The sequence below is a fragment of the Psammomys obesus genome, unplaced genomic scaffold, assembly GCF_907164565.1.
Source record: "Psammomys obesus unplaced genomic scaffold, mPsaObe1.curated_primary_1811, whole genome shotgun sequence".
Taxonomy (NCBI): domain Eukaryota; kingdom Metazoa; phylum Chordata; class Mammalia; order Rodentia; family Muridae; genus Psammomys; species Psammomys obesus.
Window position 1 is genome coordinate 8,737,814 of NW_026585626.1, and position 19,909 is coordinate 8,757,722.

The following is a 19,909-nucleotide window of genomic DNA, read 5'->3' on the forward strand; positions in this document are numbered from 1 at the left end:
CTTCATGTCAATGTACTAGTTCCACCCACTCACGCCAGGAATTAGAGACAGCCTGACTCCAAGTATTCACCGTGACATACTCAACTACGACCACATGGCATGAAACCCTCCCCTTCTCAAACCTGTAGGAAAGGACCTCACTCTGTGGCATGGCATAAACTCTCCTTAACTCCCCCCCCCCGGCTACGTTGCCAACCTATGGCATATATGTGTATGGTGCTACTAACTATTCCAATGAGTCTCTTATCCAAAAGGATGATCATCTGCTTCACTGTGTCCCCCTGAGCTGCAAAGCCATCACCTTTCAGTTACCTGGCCAGGGTTAAGAAGGAAAATGTTTTTATAGGACAAATGGTGGTGAAGAGAAGATGTAGCTGGGCTGAGGACGGTATGAGCCGGTTCAAGCACACCCACATGTCTCAAAGAGGGGCTGACTATGGGTCGCAGTGGGTGTCTGATGGACCCTCTTTAGAGGGCCAAGCTTTCTGCAAACCTGTCCCTAGCTGGATGCTCCAAGAATAGGAATCCTCAGAATTTCCTCTTGCAACCAGCAGAAGCAACTCACTTAACAGGATGTTATAAATGCGAATTCTTGAGACCAGTCTCAGAGCTAGTGTTTAGAGACTTACTATTTTGTGCCCTACCTAAATTTACCCTCAGGGCAGAGATGGGGCCTCCAAGAAGCAATTATGGTTAAACGAGGTCACAAGAGTGGGTCCCTGATCCATTAGGAGTAATATCCTAAAAGACACCAGAGAGCTCATTGGCTCTTGCCCATAAGCATACTCAGAGTGAGTGGCTATCTACAGCCAGATGAGAGCCTTGAAGACAAACAGCCTGAGTGAAACCCTGACCTAGGGCTATCCAGCCTCCTGAACGGTACAAAATCCCATCTGTGGCATTTTTGTTAAGAGTGGGCTGGGCTGAAAGGAAACGTCCAGGGTGGGGTCCAAACATCTATGCGTGAGGAACCCCGCATGTGACTTAGACAAAAGGTCACTCCCAACACTGGCCTAGTCACGGGCTGAGGCTGGCTTAAAACACCCATGCTTCATGGATGCAGAAAATCCAGGAAAGCTCAGAGGGAAGGTCTATTCCAAAGACATGGACTGAGATTTCTCCTACCCAGAGCCAGGTATGTAATGGCTCACGGCCATCACTCCTCAAGCATGTCCCGCGGTGCTCGGCACACTTCCTCAGGCAGGAGATCCTGACTGGGCAAGCAGCACTGACCTCATCTGCTCTCTGAGACCTGAGAGTTCCAGTTCATTTCTCCCAAGGACGGCTTGCAGGAGCTAGCCAGACACCCTGCCTCTGAAAACCATACAGCTCTTACCAGAGCATGAGGAACATGCCTCTTTGTATCACTTGCCTTCACAGTGATATGCAAATAGCCAAAGGTGGCTCTTTCCACCTAAAGGTCTGACATATGTGAAGATAGCTGTTTCCCTGGTAGGAAAAAGAGAAGTGGAGTCCATCCCAGGTTGGTGTGAAAGAGTTAAGAGGGTCCTCCCAGGGTTCAGCCAGGTGAATGCCCTTCCAGAAGAAAGGCACAGCTGGGTACCAGCCTGGCAGTCAGCTGGTGCAAGCCAAGAAACAATCTCTCCCCAGACAAAAGCAGCAATGGGGGCAGCCCCACACTTACTTCCAGGATTGTCCATTGTTCCACAACAATAGCGTCATAGCCCTGCGTGGTTTTGCCATCTTCTGTGGAAACCGCTTCAAAGATGAATACTCCATCTGTTAGGCCATGGAAGGAATCTGTGGAAAGAACAACAACAACAAAAAAGCCAGTTGGGCGGGGGTTGGGTGTGCGTGTGTGTAAGCTGTCTGTGGCAGAAGTCTTACAAAACAGCAGAAATTTTCACTGCATTCATTAATAATCCCAATGAGAACATCTTTTCAGAATGTTAATTAAAGATGGCGCACACAACCATAGCATCTAGCCCCATCAGAATGAATGAGACTAATTTACCTCACGCTTTTGAATAATATCCTTGATTTTATGAGCTCAAATTTCATCGTCGGCAATCACCATCAGATTTATGTGCTTACCTTCCTGTCATGCTCCAGGGTCAGGATGCACTGGGAAAAACTTAACCAGGGCAAAACGCAGCCGCCTGCACGGATTCTAGAGGAAAACTACATTGGAATTTTTACAGAAGGCAGGGTAGACTGAACACACCTGATCTGAGCTTATCAGTTGCGCTCCGCATGCATTCATTCTGTCTGGGGTGTGGTGTGGTTGCTATACGGAGGATACTTCCGGCAGCCCTTGTCAAGAGTTGGGGTTCGGGAGGGGGCTTCCCAAATGATTTGCCGTTGGAAATGTTCCTGGGGCACTGCCAGTCAAGAGACTGGGTAAGGTGTTCTGTACAGTTCAACAAGCCTGGTGGTGATGGGCTGCGGATTTGAGACTGTCTTAGTGACAGAGGGGTCTAAAGGGGCACAGGGCAGAGCCTCTGCCAACCAGAACATGTGCCTTCTGCCTTCTTTGGGGCTGTGGTGCGGTTCCTGCTAGATTCGTTTAGATACGACTGTGAGAAAGAACAATCTAGATGCTGGTGACCTGACTCCACGAAAGGGTCCCTTTTAGTTACTTGTCTACTCATCTGTGAAACTAGCATTTGGACAGATGATCCTTTTCGCCCTACAGTCTTATTCTGTAGACGCTGCTCATTCTCAACGAACTGCTGACGTCCTGTCCTCCAGCTGAGTCTCTGGAAGAGGCTCCAGGCTCCTTCGCTTGCTCCCTCTGACTCCCAGAGAGGCACAGAGGGAGAGCCAGGCAGGAAGAGAGCTCTAACTGGAAAGAGAAATTGTTGCCACTTGTGTTCTGTGCTTCTAGCCTCAAGAAATGAAGGGGAATAGGTCTACTTATTATTGAAGCCACCTACCCTGTGGGCTTGCAAACACACACCAACCTGCTTTTATGCACATTTTGGGATTCTGAACTCAGGTCCTGATGTTTGCAAAGCAAGAACTTTACCCACCAAACTTTCCTTAGCACCCATGTTTAGTATTTTTGAATTAATTTTATAAATAACACTTGCAGAGAAATACTCTTGATGGACATTGATTATTGTTATAACAGATTAAAAGAAGCAGGATGTGAGATGTCAAAAGGATGGGCTTTCTGGGGCAGGCACTTCAGACCTTGTTAAATTGCTCCCTAAGTTATGCAGCTAAAATTCTCCTAAACACTGTTAACGTTCCTCTATCCCTACACCTCTGCGGGCACTGAACATTTTCTTTTCAAACTCTGCCAATCTGATAAAAAAAATAAAAAAAAAATATATATATATATATATATATTTTTTTTACCAGCTATGGAAAATTAACATCTAGTTTCTGTTCTTTGCTCATTTCTATTGGGATATTAAGAGTTTTTAGATATTGAGAAAAAATTTATACATAAGTAGTAAGTGTAGCCCTTGATTTATTTTTGTTGTTTCGAATAACTTTCCCCTGTTGCTGACTTTTTAATTTTATTTGTGGAGAATATAAAAGCTGCAGGTTGCTATGTACTGACAGTTTTGAGTCCTTTCCTTTGTGACTTCTAGAAAACACTGGCACTTCCATGAATGCCAGCGCGAGTCATAGGTTTTCTAATTTGTCTCCCTTCCCTTTCTGTGACAAAGAAAATTATCATTATTATGACTTATCTCATTACAAAATGTTCTTTTCAGATATAGTCTCTGCAAAGCGCAAGTGGATCCTGGGCCAGCCAAAATGACAAGAGCAGGTTCTACAAAAGACCCCGGTTCAAAAAGAAAAAAGGTGGGGAGACTGGTGGCAGACTCCTGACACTTACACAAAGCACCCCCTTACACACACACACACACACACACACACACACACACACACATACACACACAGCCTTAAATAACCTAAATAGTTACCACAGAAAACAGTTAAGTGATCAAATTGTATTGTTGGGCCTGATTCATGTGACCCCCAAAAGACCACCAGGAGTTGAGTCCATTGCAAAACACATGAGGATCTTTTTATTACAAGCTTGAGCTTGTGCTCACACCCTCACTGACACAGTGGTTGAGAGTAGAGCCCTGTGCTCAGGGTAGGTGGATAATTTATAGATCCCAGTCCCTCCCAGCATGCCCAAAGCAGGGGAATTCCAGCCTGGCAATTATCTATTGGTTGAAACACAAAACGGATGTTGCATTTTGAACTGATTGGCTGTGCGGAGGCCCCCAAACCATTAAGGTCTGACTTCCCTTGTTTGGCTGTCCTAGGGGAGAGGGGCGATCTGAGCCAATTTCCTAGCAACTGTACCTCTAGTGGGCAGAAAAAGAATGCAGTAAGACTGGTGCCTCCCCACAGGTGGCTGGACATGTCTCCATCTGTCTGGCCTTTGTTCAGGCTTGTGCTTTAAACTTCAATCTACTAACCCAAAAAACTAATTTTGAATTCTTTGGTCTCAAAAAATTACCACAGGAATTTAATCAGAGAATACTTAAGAAACAATATATAGAAAAAAAAATATGGACACAAAAGTGTCATTTGGGCCAAATGTAAACTTTAAAAAGCATTTGAGTGTGCATGTATATGTATGGGTGACCACAGCATATGTGGTGGCATGAGTTACAGGCATTTGTGAGTACCCCGACATGGGTGCTGGGGTCCCAGCAAAGGTATGATAAAGCATCTGTTGATTGCCCTTATAGGCCAGGCATGCCCTGGAGGGCTGGTGAGCAAATACGGTCCCTGCAGCCTTAGAGCTTAGCATGCAGTGGGGAGACACTAATAGAATGTCAGAACTGACAAACAGAAATCTAAAGTGGGGTGAGGGAGTGAAGGTAGAGGCTGTGGCGGTGGCTGTTTATGAAAGGGACATTTGAACGAGGGCTCCCTGTTTTGAGCAGAGACATTATGGCGGCTATTTCTGTTTAATGTGACACAGTCTAAAATCATCAATCAGGGACTGTCGAGATCAGGCTGGCCTGGGAGGTGTTAGGCACTAGCATGATTCCTTCACGATGAGAAGAGCTGTATACTGTGGCTGGCACTACTCCACACACAGGGAATCCTCAAGTGCATGTGGGTGTGGTGACCTGAGCACAGCCTGCATTAATTCCCCATTCTCTGCCCTTTACTGTACCGATGTGTAATGTGACCAGCTGCTCTGACCTGCTATCTTGACTCCCTTGCTCCGATGGACTGTAACCTGGCACCTTGAGCCAAATAAACTTTGAGACACTTTATTAAGACATACAGGAGTGCGCTACGCAAGCAGGAGATACAGATTTACAGGGTTTGTGAGTTCCTCGCAGAGAGGGGACAGCCTACATGCAAAATGAAGAGTTGGGGGCGGGGGCAGCCAATAGCAGGTGAACCACGGACTCCCAGGAAAAGAAGTCCAGCTCAACTTCAAGTTCCTGGTAACACTCCCAGGGGAGAGTCCCTGCCACAAAAAGAGGTACCCAAGATGGCTAAGACAAAGCTTCCCCAGTCCGGATCTATGGGTGCTCCACCCTGGAAGCCACACAGGAGCTCCTCCAGGAGTGCAGTGTGGCACACAGTTTCCTAGACCCCTGCAAAATGTCAGAAGTGGCCCTCTGCCTCTACAGGGTCCGTTTCTGGAGAGTCAGCCAACAGCAGACAGAAAACATGAAAATCTGTGTTGAACAGCAACACCCTTTTCCTTCGCCATTAATCCCTAAGCAACATGGCACACCAAACCACTTAGCATCTATCTAACACTTCAGTAAATACTGTAAGTCATCGCTGGTGATTTAAGGTACACAGGAGGCTTTGTGTACTCGGCAGGCACACATACCTGCAGATCTGAGCATTTGAGGAATTCCCTGAACCAAATCCCTTGGATACTGAGGGATGACAGCCACCCACTTTCCAAAGCCTTTGCTTATATCAATGAAAGCCCACCCCTTACCCCTTAAAATGCCCCTGCTGAGCTCTAAGCACCAAAATGCCCAATTCAACACAAGTCATAGAATGGTGTTTAGTCTGTCCACAGTACAGTGAGGCAGAGTTGAGACCCCATGGTGGAAGGGATGAATTCAGCACCTCCAGATGTCTATCTCATTCATGTCTGCCCTCCACTCCAGCCACTGTCGGCCTCCTCCCCACCCCACGCCTGCTGCTCTACCTTGCTCTCCTGAGTGCCAAAGGCTGAATTACCTACTTGCCTACAACAAAGCAAGTTCAGAGCAGCTGTCAAAACTTGGTCATCTGTAACGGCAAAAAACGTCAGAGAATGCCAGGGGACGGACAGCAGGGCTTTTAAGGAACCGTTGTTTTGATGGTCTTGTCTACTTTCCTTCTCATTACCTTCACTGCTCAGCCTCCCTGAAATGTGCGTCAACCCGGGTGTAAACAGTTCCACTTCAGAGTGAAGACTCCTGATGTAAAAAGGTTAAACCATCCTCCACCTATGGAAAGAATTCTATCATCACTGTATTTTTATCAAAGATGCTTTCCAAGAGTGCATAAAACTGATGCGTAAACATTTGATAGCTGGTCTTTTGGAAAAAGGCCACCTTAACATTCCAAGCTTGTGATTTGCAAGAAGAACAATGGAGAAGATCTGCCACACCATCTTAAGTCTTAAATTCTAGCTGGGCACGGTGGCGCATGACAGTAATCCCAGCACTCAGAGAGGCAGAAACAGGAGGATTTTTGTGAGTTTAAGGGCAGTCTGGTCTACAAAGGGAGTCCAGGACAGCCAAGGCTACACAGAGAAACCCTGACTCGAAAAACCAAAACCACAAACAAACAAAGAAAAACCTTAAACTCTATGTTCAGTTCTCTTCTGTAGACATTTTGACTTCTGAGTTCACTTCCAAGATCAGAAGTGGTGCTGGTCTGTGGAGCATCTGGAATGTGCGCCCCAGGACAAGTGATCAAGCTAGCCTGTCTAGCAATGTTAGTAACTACTGTTTTCTGATTGTTCTTTGAACAAACTAAGAGAGGGTAGGACTCAACTGCCCACCTTCAGAGGGCTGCTATTCTCCATTTCATGTTGATTCCAGGAATGGCCCCAGCCAACTCTGTAACTCAATAACCATAACTACAAGGGCAGTCATGCTGTCCTGTGATTTTCTGTGAACAATCACTGTTCAACCCACTCCAGTTCGCCACTGCCGCCCTCTCTTACCCCTGAGTCCTCCCTGCACTCTGGGCCTGCCTACCTTCCCACATTTTTATTCAGAGGCTAGTGAAGACATCACTACTCATCTGTGGGCAGGGACCAGCCTCTAAGTTCAGTGCCTTATAGACTAGGTCAGGATGTGTCTTTAATCACTGCCCCTAGCTGGGTGAGGTGGTGTATGCCCATAATCACAGCACTGTGGGAAGCAGAGGCAGGAAGATCTTTGTGAGTTCAAGGCCAGCCTGGTCTACAAAGTGAGTCTAAGACAGCCAAGGCTAACCAGAGAAACCCTGCCTCAAAAACCAAAACAATCACTGCCCCAGTGTGATGAAATGCTCCAACAAAAGCATCTTAAGGGGGAGGGCTTGTTTGCCTTAAGGTTCAAGGTTACAGTCTTATCACAGAGGAGCGGTCATAGCAGTCTAAGCTCAAGGCAGATGCTCGCACTGTATCCATAGTCAATAAGCAAAAAGCATGGATGGATGTTCGCTCAGCTCATTTTCTCTCCATTTTACAGTCTCTAGGAAGGATCTCAACCCAGTGAATGGTGCCATTCACAGTGAATAGGGATTCCCACCTCAATGAACTTTATCATAGTAACCCCCACAAGCTTGCCCAGAGACGTTTCTCCCAGGCGATTCCAAATACCTTCAAGCTGACAACAGAAATCAGTCTTCACAGGAAGAGACCCTGTCTGTGAGGAGCCCTGTTGGGCATGGGTCCCAGTTTCTCACAGGAGTAAACCATCACTCTCTTTCAGTGTATATAAAAGGGAGGCTACAAATGTCAAACGACAGGCTAAAGAGATGGCTAAGAAATTAAAAGCAATTCCTACTTTTCCAGAGGACCTGAGTTTAGTTTCCAGCATCTATATCAGCTCTCAATCACCTATAACTCTAAGTCCAGGGATTTCTATGCCTCTAGCCTCTACAGGTACCTGCACTCTCTCTCACACACACACACTCACAGAGATAACTTAAAATAAATCTTTTTTTTAATTAAATATTTGTCTGTGTTATGTGCACTTGCAAGGCAAACTTCATGTTAAGTGTGGTTCAGAATAGATTTCCTCTGCCAATGAAATAAGCCAATTCAAGATGAATTAAAAGTATAAAAGCAGGTTTATTGGGGAAGCTCTAGGATAGGATCACTGGTCTCAGAGAACTGAGACTAGGAAACTGCCATGCAGACAGGGAGACAGGGAGAGGAGAAAAGAGAGAAAGGAAAGAAAGAGAGAGAAAAACACAAGAGCAGAAAGAGTGTGTGTGTGCGCGCGCACCCCCCCCCACACACACAGAAAGGGCACATGTACAGAGCAGAGAGGACAACCACAGCAGAGAGAACTGGGGTGGCTGGTGGTCCCCCCATTTTCTTTCTTTCTTTTCTGTTTTGTTTGTTTGTTTGTTTTGTTTTGTTTGAGACAGAGTTTCTTTGTGTAACCTTGACTGTCCTGGATTCCCTTTGTAGACCAGGCTGGCTTGGAACTCACAGCCATCCACCTGCCTCTGCCTCCCTGAGTGCTGAGATTAAAGCAGTGGGCCACTGCACCCAGCTCTGGTGGTCCTTTTATCCACATCATACACCTGGAGCACCTGGCGATGGCAAGTGATAATGTAAGCAGTTGCTAGGACCCTGAGAGCAGGCCAGTGGAAACGCCTGTCTACTAATAGGGTTAGGGTTAGGGTTCCTGGGTTTGAAACCTAAGACTTCAATTCCAGCATAAGGAAATACTTACCGAGCCACCACAGTGAGCCAAGTGGTGTCTGAGGGAACAGGATCAGGCACTGGTTTAGGCTCATGAGACCCTGTGTTATCACCGTGAGCACTGCTCCATGCTCTGTCTGAAGTCTCAGAGTCCAGGTACTACAACACTGAAAACCAAAGGGTGCAGGCCCTGTGTAAGGGTTTACAGATAGATATCTGTGTGAAGTGTTTATGGCACATAGGCATTATATTTTAAATTCATGCACTACAGTTTGGGTGTGAAATGTTCCCTGAAGCCTCATGTGTTGAAGGTCTGATTCCAGGTTCTGGGGCTCCTGTAAGCAACTGGGTCACAAAAGCTGAGGCTTCATCAATGGCTGGACCCAGCCCTCAAGTGCAGACCTTGTCCCCAGACCTTCTGAGCTGCACGAGGTGAGCAGCGTTACTAGATCGTGACCTCTGTCACAGTGCCTCACCGCAGACCAAAAACTCAGAGCTGATCAACCACAGACTGACCCCTCTGCAGGTACAAGCTAAAACAAATCCTCTCTGCTCATACTGCTTTACTTAGGGGGTCTGTGACAGTGATGGAGCGCTGTCTAAGGCAGTGTACGTATTTCTAAGATATGCAGCCTGCCTGTCTCCGGTGATTGGATCAGCTTGGTATCTGAAAAGATGGCATAAGGCCCACCACTGCTTTGACTGCATGGCTGATTTTTTGTTTCTTTGACGTCTGTTTGTTTGAGAACAAGTTTCTTTGTGTAGCCCTAGCTGTCTTGGAACTGGCTCTGTACACACTAGGCTCAAACTCAAGAAATCCTCTTGAGTGCTGGGATTAAAGGCTTGTGCCACCACACCTGGCTCTGTTCAGGATGGCCAATCTTGGTCATCAACCTAATATCTGGAATCAGCTAAAACCCCTGCTGCTGGGCATAGCTGCGAGGCATTTACTTAATCAGGTTATTTGAATCAGGAAGACCTATTCTAAATTGGAGCTGTCCCTTTTGGTGGCGGCCCACTTGTCCTTAGTCTCACTGGCAAGTTCAAGAATTCGACTGCTGCAGCCTGCATTTAACTCAACTTCTTCAGGACTCCAGTGACTGAAAACCAGCAGCTCGTCAACAGTCTTGTAGGACCGAAGCCCCGGATCAGGAATGGTGAAGACATCCAGCCTCTCGGACAGATGAGTGCTGGATTTTCTGTCTTTCTGCTGAGAGACAGCCATTGTTGGACTGGACTGACCACACACCCTGCAAGCCAGCTGATCAGTTCTTTCTGAGAACCCTGGCTGGCACAGACTGGGGGGCAGCAGACGCATCAAAGGGTCTGTCTGGATGATTTATTCTTCCAAAAGAGCAGAAATGGGGGCGGGAACGATGGCTCAGCTATTGGGAGCACTGGCTGCTCTTGCAATGGAGCTGAATTTGATTCCTCACTCCTGCATGGTGGCTTACAACCACCTGTAACTCCAGTTCCAGGTTACCCTGTGCTTTCTCCTAACTTCCATAGGCACCAGGCATAGATGTGGTGTGCATACAAACATGCAGCCAAATGCTCATACACATAAAATATATTATCATTTCAAATGGGGCAAGAGCAGAGAGACACCAGTGACGATGACTCATGTCAATGGGTGGTGGTGGTGGCACACTCCTTTAGTCCCAGCACCTGGCAGGCAAGAACTCTGAGTTTGGGGTCAGCGTGGTCTACAGAATGAGTTCAAGAAAGAAAGAAAAGAAAGAAAAGAAAGAAAGGAAGGAAGGAAGGAAGGAAGGAAGGAAGGAAGGAAGGAAGGAAGGAAGGAAGGAAGAAAGAAAGAAAGAAAGAAAGAAAGAAAGAAAGAAAGAAAGAAAGAAAGAAAGAAAGAGAAAGACTCTGAGTGTGATGCAATGGACAAATGGTCAGAACATGTCATCTAGAATATATTCTAGTCGAGGCTTCATTTGGCTAGCCTGTAGAACTACCTTCAAATTTATAGGAAACTGTGGCTAGAAAAACAGGCAAAAAGAACACCAGGAGTCACTGTTGAGAGAGTCACACTGTAGGCCCTGAGATGGACATGAAGCTGTGTAGCCTTCTAGCAACAAGGCAGGAAAATGGCTCTTCAGGCAAAAGTGCAGATGCAGCGGCCCTAGCCAGTGCTTTCCTGGGCTGCATTCTGGCTCTAACAGTCAGCTCTAAGGATATTTTTGAAACAAAGGGAGCAATGACTGCCAGGGTAGAAGAGGGCAAGGACAGGATGGGGAAGGGAAGGGAAGGACACAGGGCACGTGGGGGACAAGAGGGAGGGTGTGGAGAGAAAGCCAGGGGGTTGCAGGAGAACACCACAAACAAGAAGAGAAGCAAGGAACACCAGTCTTGAAGTGAGTTCCAAGGCAGGAGTGGGAGAGCGCCTGTGACTGCACAGCTTCAGGGCCTGCTGACAGTAGCAGGATCTGAAGGCCTGTAGTCATGGGGAAGAGACCAGCTCTCTAGAGTCTTCAGATGTATGTGTCCTGCCACCCCCAGACCTTGCCCTAGGCTACTGGAACACACTCCACTGTTCACAGACAGACAGCTCGGCACAGGCCCCTTCTCACATGGGCTGGGGAGCCCCCAGTGTCCCCCACACTGCAATAAAGCCCTGGGATCACCCCTGCTGTTCTCTCGGGGATTTGGTGCCCTCCTCCTCCCACTCCAAGGGTTACCCAAAATCCACTTGGGAGCTCAATTTCCAACCAAGATACCCACCCCTTCCCACTCCTCTCCCAGTCCTTTCTTCTTCCCACTTTCTTGGCACTTCTTAGCTGGGAGAACCTCTGTTTCCACAACTATCCCACAAAGACATCAACAGATTATAAAGGGTCATAAAAGGCAACACAGCTTCATGTCCACCTCGGGCCTACAGTGTGACTCACTCAACAGTGCCTCCTTTTCTTTTTGCCTGTTTTTCTAGCCACAGTTTCCTGTAAATTTGAAGGTAGTTCTACAGGCTAGCCAAATAAAGACTCAACTAAACGATATTCTAGCCGACATGTTCTGTCCATCACCCTCATGCTTCCCTTCTGTGCCTTGTGCCTGAGGGATCTGGAGTTAGATCCCTGATAGGTAGATAGGGACGGAGCCCAAACAGACTCCTGACAGGAGACAAAGGCCCGATAGCCAGTTACCCGACCCCAGACCAATCTGACAAGTTCAAGGCCCCATTAGGCCTTGCTTATATCTACCTTGTGGCCTGTGCGCTCCCCGTCTTTGTTTAAACTGCCCAACCTTAAATTAGGGAATGAGGACAGCTCAAAGGCAAAACTCCCAACTTGCAAGGAAAGACTCGATTTTGGGCTCCTGAGTGACCCCTCTACTCTGCAGGAGGGTCTTCCTGTGTGTGTTTCTTCATTCCTAAGAAAAAGCTCCCACCAAGGAAAAAATACCTATTAATTCCATCTGCTATATCTGAGATTTTCCCTGCCCTTACTTGTTGTACTTTTAAATCCCTGCCTTTTAACTCTAACTGGCCAGAAAATGGGCCCAAGTAAGATTCCTAGGAAGTAACATACCCATTTGGGTATTTTAAAAAACAAAACAAAACACATGGGACAGGAACCCAAATTTTGACACTGAACAAACTCTTCTACATCCTGGGAAGGTAAAAATGGAAGCTGCAATCTGACTTTGTACCTCAGACAGAGGCCTTTCCTTATTTGTGGGACAAAGTATTTCCTAATTTTAAAACTCTGTGGAATTTTTTTTGTTTTGTTTTGTTTTGTTTTGTTTTGTTTTTCGAGACAGGGCTTCTCTGTGAAGCCTTGGCTGTCCTGGACTTGCTTTGTAGACCAGGAGGGCCTCGAACTCACAGAGATCTGCCTGCCTCTGCCTCCCTGAGTGCCAGGATTACAGGCAGGAAAACATTTTAAAGAGGAAAATACTCACTCAGAAGTCATGACAGGCAGATTGATTTTCTCCCTGCCAGGTTACTAGCAAGGATGCTTAGCATGTCTTTTCTTTTTAATTTTGGGAAAAGGTCAGGGTCTGTTTCTTCCCTGGCCAGTGGAAACCCTCAGCCTTTTCAGAGCAGAGCCCCTCTCAGCACTAAGGTTACCCCTGACTCTGCTAGCAGAAGAAAGACATAGGTAAAACTCCTTGTTCTCCAGCGAATCCTGCCCCCAGGCTTTCATTCAGAGCACTGCCTGGGCAATGCCTCCACTGCAGTGGTATGGGAGTCCCGTTTGCAGAGGACAATGGTCACAGGGGACATTTCATACTTTGTCTTCAAAGACGGAAAGCTAGTTTGATACAGCTAAAGCCAGAGGAGGCAGTAACAGCACTGTGCACTTGTGAGGCCAATCTGAAGGCCCTGAAGGTCTCAGTGCTTTGTGATTCAGGTTGGCGAGTGAGGTGAGGGGAAAGCCCAGAGGCTGAGTCAGCCTTGATCTTTCAAGCCATAGTCAAGACACAATCAGTGGCTTTGGAAACTCACATGGTATTCTCTCTTGGGCTCAGGCATGGGGCAAAGACAGCCCTTTCGATTACCCCAGTTTTGCTAAGAAGAGTAAAACAATTACCCAGTAGCCTTCTGAGGAGCTGCTAACAGCTGTTCATCTTTAAGGTGCTGGCAAGAAACCAAATTAGCTTAGAGTAACAACTACTCTAGAGTCATAGGTTTGATGAGAAGAGATGTAAAACTTTATCTGGCAATAGAAAAGGAAGCCGGAGTTGATGGGGTCCTCCCCGGCATGCCCAATTTGGATAAATTGGACTAGAAACACCTCCTGTGACTATTGTTTTATCATGCATCTCCCAAACAGCCTGTGACAACCCCTGGCTTCTGAGGACACTACAGATACTAAAAAAGGGCTTCCTCAAGCATTAAGGAATTGCTAGATCTGCTGCCGGGAAACGGAAGTTGACAAAAATGCGTCCTCCAGAACTGCACTCTCCACTCTCCACGTAGAGTATTTAAATTTAAACAAGTGAAAGTGAAATAAACTGTAAAATTCACTAAGTCAAAGGTGCCCAAGGTGGTAGTGTCTACTACATGGGAGGACACAATCCAGAACATTCTATCATCACAGAAAGTTCTGCTGGACAGCACTGTACCACATGCTTTTCTAGGTCACTCAGATGGTCAGTGTGGTTTTTCACCCACTCACCATGCCTGCCGCTGCTATAATGGCCTGCTGGCGGTATTACTGATGGTCAAATAGAAACAAGCAAGGAAGGACCATGCATCCAAACTTAAGCCCTGTCTGTGCTCTATCACAGTCCCAGGCTTTGAATCATCCAGAGCCGACACATTTAGAACAACGGAATCTTTATTCTAAGAATGCTTGCTTGGTCATTTATACATGTACGGTTCACAAACCAAACGCTGATTTCTGTTCCCCGGCCCCTGTCTCAACGTCTCAATGTCCTCCTGTCTTAATGTTGTATAAACACTGACTCCAACTGCCCCTTGATATGTCAGTTTACAGCCAATCGCTGAACGGGGGAGAGACTAAGGGGGACCAGACTTCCGGTCAACCATGGGAGGAGGAGGTAAAGGAGGAAGTGTGGGGTTCAGCCAGGAATCTGAGAGACATCTGGAGAGTGAAGCTGGAGCAAGAAAGCTATAAAGTGTAAGTTATCTCTGGGCTGTCTCCTGTGAGAAACCAGATTATTTTAGGGGGTCAAGAGCAGAGTAATAAGTGCTCAGTTACAGTGCTGTGACGCTTATTTAAAATATAATAGACTCAATTATTTGGTTGATAGCTGGGTTAAGAGAGAAAGAGAATTTTATAAAAATATCTTTAACACTTTGGCATACCAAGTGCGACCAGAGTTTACACAGAATTTAAACTTAAACAGAAAGCAGTTCCTTAGTTCTGTTCATTAAGACAGCAACCCCAGTTTCTATGGCAGGAGCTCACAGTATCCAGACAAGACCCCCGTCCCCCCACAGTGCAAGACCTCCCGCTGGCTTCAGAAAAACAAAAACAGAAACAAGCCCCAGAGAGGCAGTTCTTTGAGATGCCCCCTGCTAAGGAAAAAAAAAAGTAGCTCTTTAAAACAAGCAAGCATGGTATTTGCTCACTTATAAGTGGATATTAGACATATAATATAGGATAAACATACTAAAATCTGTACACTTAAAGAAGCTAAGCAAGAAGGAAGACCCTGGGTAAGATGATCAGTCCTCACTCAAAAGGGCAAATGGGATGGACATCAGAAGTGGGAGAAAACAGGGAACAGGACAGGAGCCTACCACAGAGGGCCTCTGAAAGACTCTACCCAGCAGAATATCAAAGCAGATGCTGAGGCTCATAGCCAAACTTTGGGCAGAGTGCAGGGAATCTTATGAAAGAATGGGGCGATAGAAAGACCTGGAGGGGACAAAGAGAGCAACAGTATCAAAAAAATCTGGGCCCAGGGGTCTTTCCTGAGACTGATACTCTAACCAAGGACCATGCATGGAGATAACCTAGAACCCCTGCACAGATGTAGCCCATGGCAGCTCAGACTTTAAGTGGGTACCCTAGTAAGGGAAACAGGGACTGTCTCTGACATGAACTCAGTGGCTGGCTCTTTGATCACCTGCCCCTGAGGGGGGAGCAGCCTTACCAGGCCACAGAGGAAGACAGTGCAGCCAGTCCTGATGACACCTGATAGGCTAGGGTCAGAGGGAAGGGAGGAGGACCTCCCCTATCAGTGGACTTGGAGAGGGGCATGGAGAAGATGAGGGAGGAAAGGTGGGTAGCCTGAAGGGGCTACTGCTGGGATACAAAATGAATAAACTGTAATTAATATAAAAAATTAAAAACAAAAAGACAAGCAAGCTTCTCAAAGCCAGACTTTCCTAGCCAAGGCAGGACCTCAAGAAGCAAGAAGTGGCTCTTGCTGGCCTGACTCCTACAGGCCAGAGAAGCAAACACCTGTGGACTAAATACCCTTCCAGAGTGTGGGAGGGATCAGGATTCAGCAAGGGAGACAGAAAAAATAAAATAAAATAAAATTAAGGCCTCTCCCTGGAAGCAGGACCGAAAGACAGAGAAGCCTCAAGCTTCTGAGCTGGTAATGTCTGGAAGGGAAGCTGGGCCTAATAAAGTAAAGTTCTTAGAAAGAGGTTTAGAGATTAAAGAAGATTATTTTCTATGCTGACAATGGAGGAAGACACAGTGACACAGTGCCTCTGGATTCCATTTGAGTTTTTTTTTTTTTTTTTCTTTCTCTTAGCATACAAATAATATTTTCAATGACAGTTATAGTTTTGTCTTTGGGAGTGATCAGAATAGGACAGACTTGGAGAAATTAGATGTTAAATTAAAGGCCATAGAACAAAGATCAAAGGAATCTTTGAACAAAAATAGGCAACCTTCAGATAACCCCCTTGGAATTTACAACAACACCAAAAGAGGTAGTTCCAGATAAGAAAAATCCACACTTGAAGAAATTGCATGGCAGCCCATTGAGATACTGGATAAAAACGCTTTGCCTATCGGCCAACATGGTCAGATTAGATATTTTAACTGTACTGTCAATTCAATGACTGGATAAAGGTCTATATGTTAAAGCAGAAATGCAGATCCTGTTTGTGTAGCCTTGGGATAAGGTTATACAGTGGCTTGTGTGCTCCATGTTGCGGTTTGGAGAATTCAAATATATGCATCATGCCATAGGTTCATATTCAGAATTCCAATGGGCTTTTTCCTTAAGTTCTGGAGAACAGGATTCTAAGGTCATACATTTCTTAGAGATGGTGACTGTCTTGGAGATGCCTTTCTAAACTGGGGCTGATGTTGCATGTATTATCTATTGGAATACAACAATTTTTAGATATTATGACGTGAAATCTGTTATAGTTATAACTTACAGTCCTATAGGTTATATAATTATGAAAAGATCTAACAGTAATTTTAAAAAGATAGTCATAAAACAGAAGGGGAATACAACATCTCCCCCAAATAGATTAAATAATGATTTACTGACCTCAAAATTATTAAAGGAGACAAGCAGCATACCTCCTACTAAGATACACTGGATTTTAGAAAGGACTGCTCAATTAGATTAGCATATGCAGGCCCTAATTCCAAAATGGAGGACAGGAAATGTGTTGTGCTGGGAAGGAGAATATGTTCTTGTCTCAACTGAAAACAAAAAGCTATGTATTCCATCCAAACTCAGATTTGACAGTGGGAGACCTCCTGAAGATCTGGGCTGCAGACAGAAGGAAAGAAATCAAGAAGATGAAAGAGGTCAGGCGACATAGTTTTCTGATCCTTCCATGGGGAACAGCTGAGACTGAGCTATGAAAATGTCTCCAGCCAGGACTTAAACTGTGTATGGCCAATAAATCTCTGCCTACAAAATCCTCAGGACTTATCATGCCATTATTTTAAATGGAATAGATGAAAATTATTTTAAAGTATGGTTATACAATCCAAACTAACTTATATGGAAAAACAAGTGTCTTACCTACTTGAAGAGGGAACAGAGAATCACCTTTAACTGAACTGTGCTCAGTGCAGAGCCCTTGCATACATTAATACAAAAAAAGTACAAACTTTTGAGAGAGTGGTATTGGAAAGGAAAGAAGAAGGGAGCTACAGGTGGGATACAGAGTGAATAAGCTGTAACTAATAAAAATAAAAGTTAAAAAAGTACAAACTTTTGAAAGTTAATATTTTGTGAGAAAGAGGACCAGATACCAAAAAAGACAAGAAGCCCAGGTGATCCTACTTCACAGACAGCCTCAATAACTGTTTCCTCAAAAATCTGTATCGAGGGCAATTTCAAAACATCTAACTAGATAGTCCAGCATCACAGACTATTCCGGACAGGACTTCTGTTAAGCTCTGGACAGCAAAAGTTACAGCTAGCTTTCTTAAGACTGGACAATATCCCAATTTTTTGCTCCCGCTCCCCAAAAAAGAAAAATGATATCCCAAATCATCAGGAAGCAATTTAAGAAAACTATGCCCCATTTCCAAGATGGGGTGTATGGTTTTTGGTCATTCTATGGGTGAGAGATGTTTGTTATTTATTGTTTTAAAGGGGTTGGTTATAGGAATGATAAGTAAAAGGGTAGATTTTTAAATTTTCTTTTAGACCAAAGGGCATAAATAAGCCAAAAAAAATCTTACATTGGTATAGATCTTTGTATATTAATACAGATTTAAGATTATATTTGGTTACAACATGCTGAAGTATTGTAACTAACACTGCATCATTCTTTAAAATGCAATGTTAAGTTCTATTTATTTTAAAAGCTACTATTATAAACTGTTTAGGATAAGTAAGAAGTGCATATTAGAAGTCAGACAAACAAGTCATTACAAAAATATATTTCTAGATTGACAGATAAAAAATAGCTAAAACCAAACAATTCTGATAAGATAGACGGATAGATAGCTTTCAAAAACCTCAAAGATCGACACAATATGGCATTTAAAGATTTTATTAAATTTAGGCTTTTTTGACTATGAGACAGGTCTGCTCCTTGTAGCATCCCAGTTCTACTTCAAAGGGCATCAAAGGCTTCATATGTGGCAAGCTAGCCACTGGGTGAAAAAATGCCCTTGCGTCAATTACAAAATACTGTCCAAAACTGGACAAAATGGATGCAGAAGAGTCAAGCTTTGCCAAACTTTGCAAGGACAAGATAGGCAAGTTCTTTATAATTATTGCTTCATAAAAAAGTCTGTCAGATATTCTGAGCCAGAAGGCTGGAGATGATCCTCCAACATTATAGAAGGATTTGGGGGAGAAGGGGGAACTGTCCATGCAGCCAAATATCTCTGTCATTTTTATATGTTTGGAAGCTGCTTTTTGCACTTCCTGCATATTTATGAATTTTATCCCTTCTTAAGTCTCTGATGGGGTTGAAGACTAGATAGTTATAGTATCACAGTTAAACTTAAATTGTTTAGGATGACAGAAACTGATAGATAGTAGAATACTTCATCCAAGTGTGCCAAAAGTAGAAATGTAAATCTTACCTAATCATTTTTGTAATTGTTATTATTACATATAGTTTGTTATTGTAAGAGAAATATCCTTTTATTAGACTAAAAGGGAGAGATGTAGGTATAAGGTTATTGTGTAATTCAAATGCTGATTTCTGTATCCTTCCTATTTGGTTGCAATCCTAGTCCTGAGAATCTCTTGTCTAAATGTTGTATAATCACTGCCCCTCAATTTTTCCCTGATATGCTAATTAAACAGTTTACTGCCAAATGCTGAGCAGGGGAGAGAATAGGGCTGGACTTCCTGCCAGCCAGGGGAGGGGAAATTAGAAGAGGAAATAGGGGATTCAGCACAGGCAGAGAGGTCCAGGAGACATCAGGAGAGAGGAGTTGGAGCAGGAAAGCCAAAAAGTGCAAGTATTGCTGGGATGCACACTGGGAGGAAGCCAGATTAGCTCAGAGGGTTAAGAATAGAGTAAGAACTTCTCAGTTATTGCACTGTGAAGCTTATTAAAAAATAATGAGTCTCGATTATTTGATTGATAGCCAGGTTAAGAGAGAAACAGAGAAACAAGCACAGTTTTCCCAGCCCTGCTCAGGCCTGAGAAGCTAAATGCCATCAAACCAGCTGTAAATGCCCCTGTCAGGCTCTGCTGGGATGCAAAAGTTTTGTGTTACATCTCACTTCCTTAGGAATCCTGCTGATTCACAACCCTGCCCAAGCTGGCATGCTAGCTGCACACCCTAAAACTGCTTCATTGTCTCTGAAGATGACCCAACTCGCAGCCATGTTAATCCTACAGCCTTTTGTGGTTCAAAACCTTTCCCCATTCTGGACAGACTTTCCAGAAGTCTTTTCAAACGCTGAGGGCAATTGTATTGTTCCAGGCAGCAAAGCTCCAGAGGTGAGCCCACTGGGGCAGACTACTGAGCAGTTCAGATTCAGGAGGGTTGGGTCCCAGCAACAGCTGGAAGGGAGGCACTGCTATTATTAACTGTGTCAGTTCCACAGTGCTGCTATTGCTACTTTGGACTGTAAATAGTGTCTACAAACTGCACTTCTGGAGTGGCGTGATCCGAGGAGGGAAATTAACAGTCTCAGGGAGTTATCATCTTAAAAGACTCTAAAAGCAACAAGGATGGGAGCTACCACTGGTTAGGA

The 19,909-nt window shown here is 44.9% G+C and overlaps 1 protein-coding gene across 1 annotated transcript in view; it reads right to left on the reverse strand.

Moving 5' to 3' along the window:
* Rftn1 (raftlin, lipid raft linker 1) overlaps positions 1–19,909 on the reverse strand; it is a 207,448-nt gene that overhangs the window by 38,345 nt on the left and 149,194 nt on the right. The window contains exon 7 of the mRNA XM_055614013.1: positions 1,646–1,761. Within this exon, the coding sequence (XP_055469988.1) occupies positions 1,646–1,761 (116 nt within the window). The remainder of the gene's footprint in view (positions 1–1,645; positions 1,762–19,909) is intronic.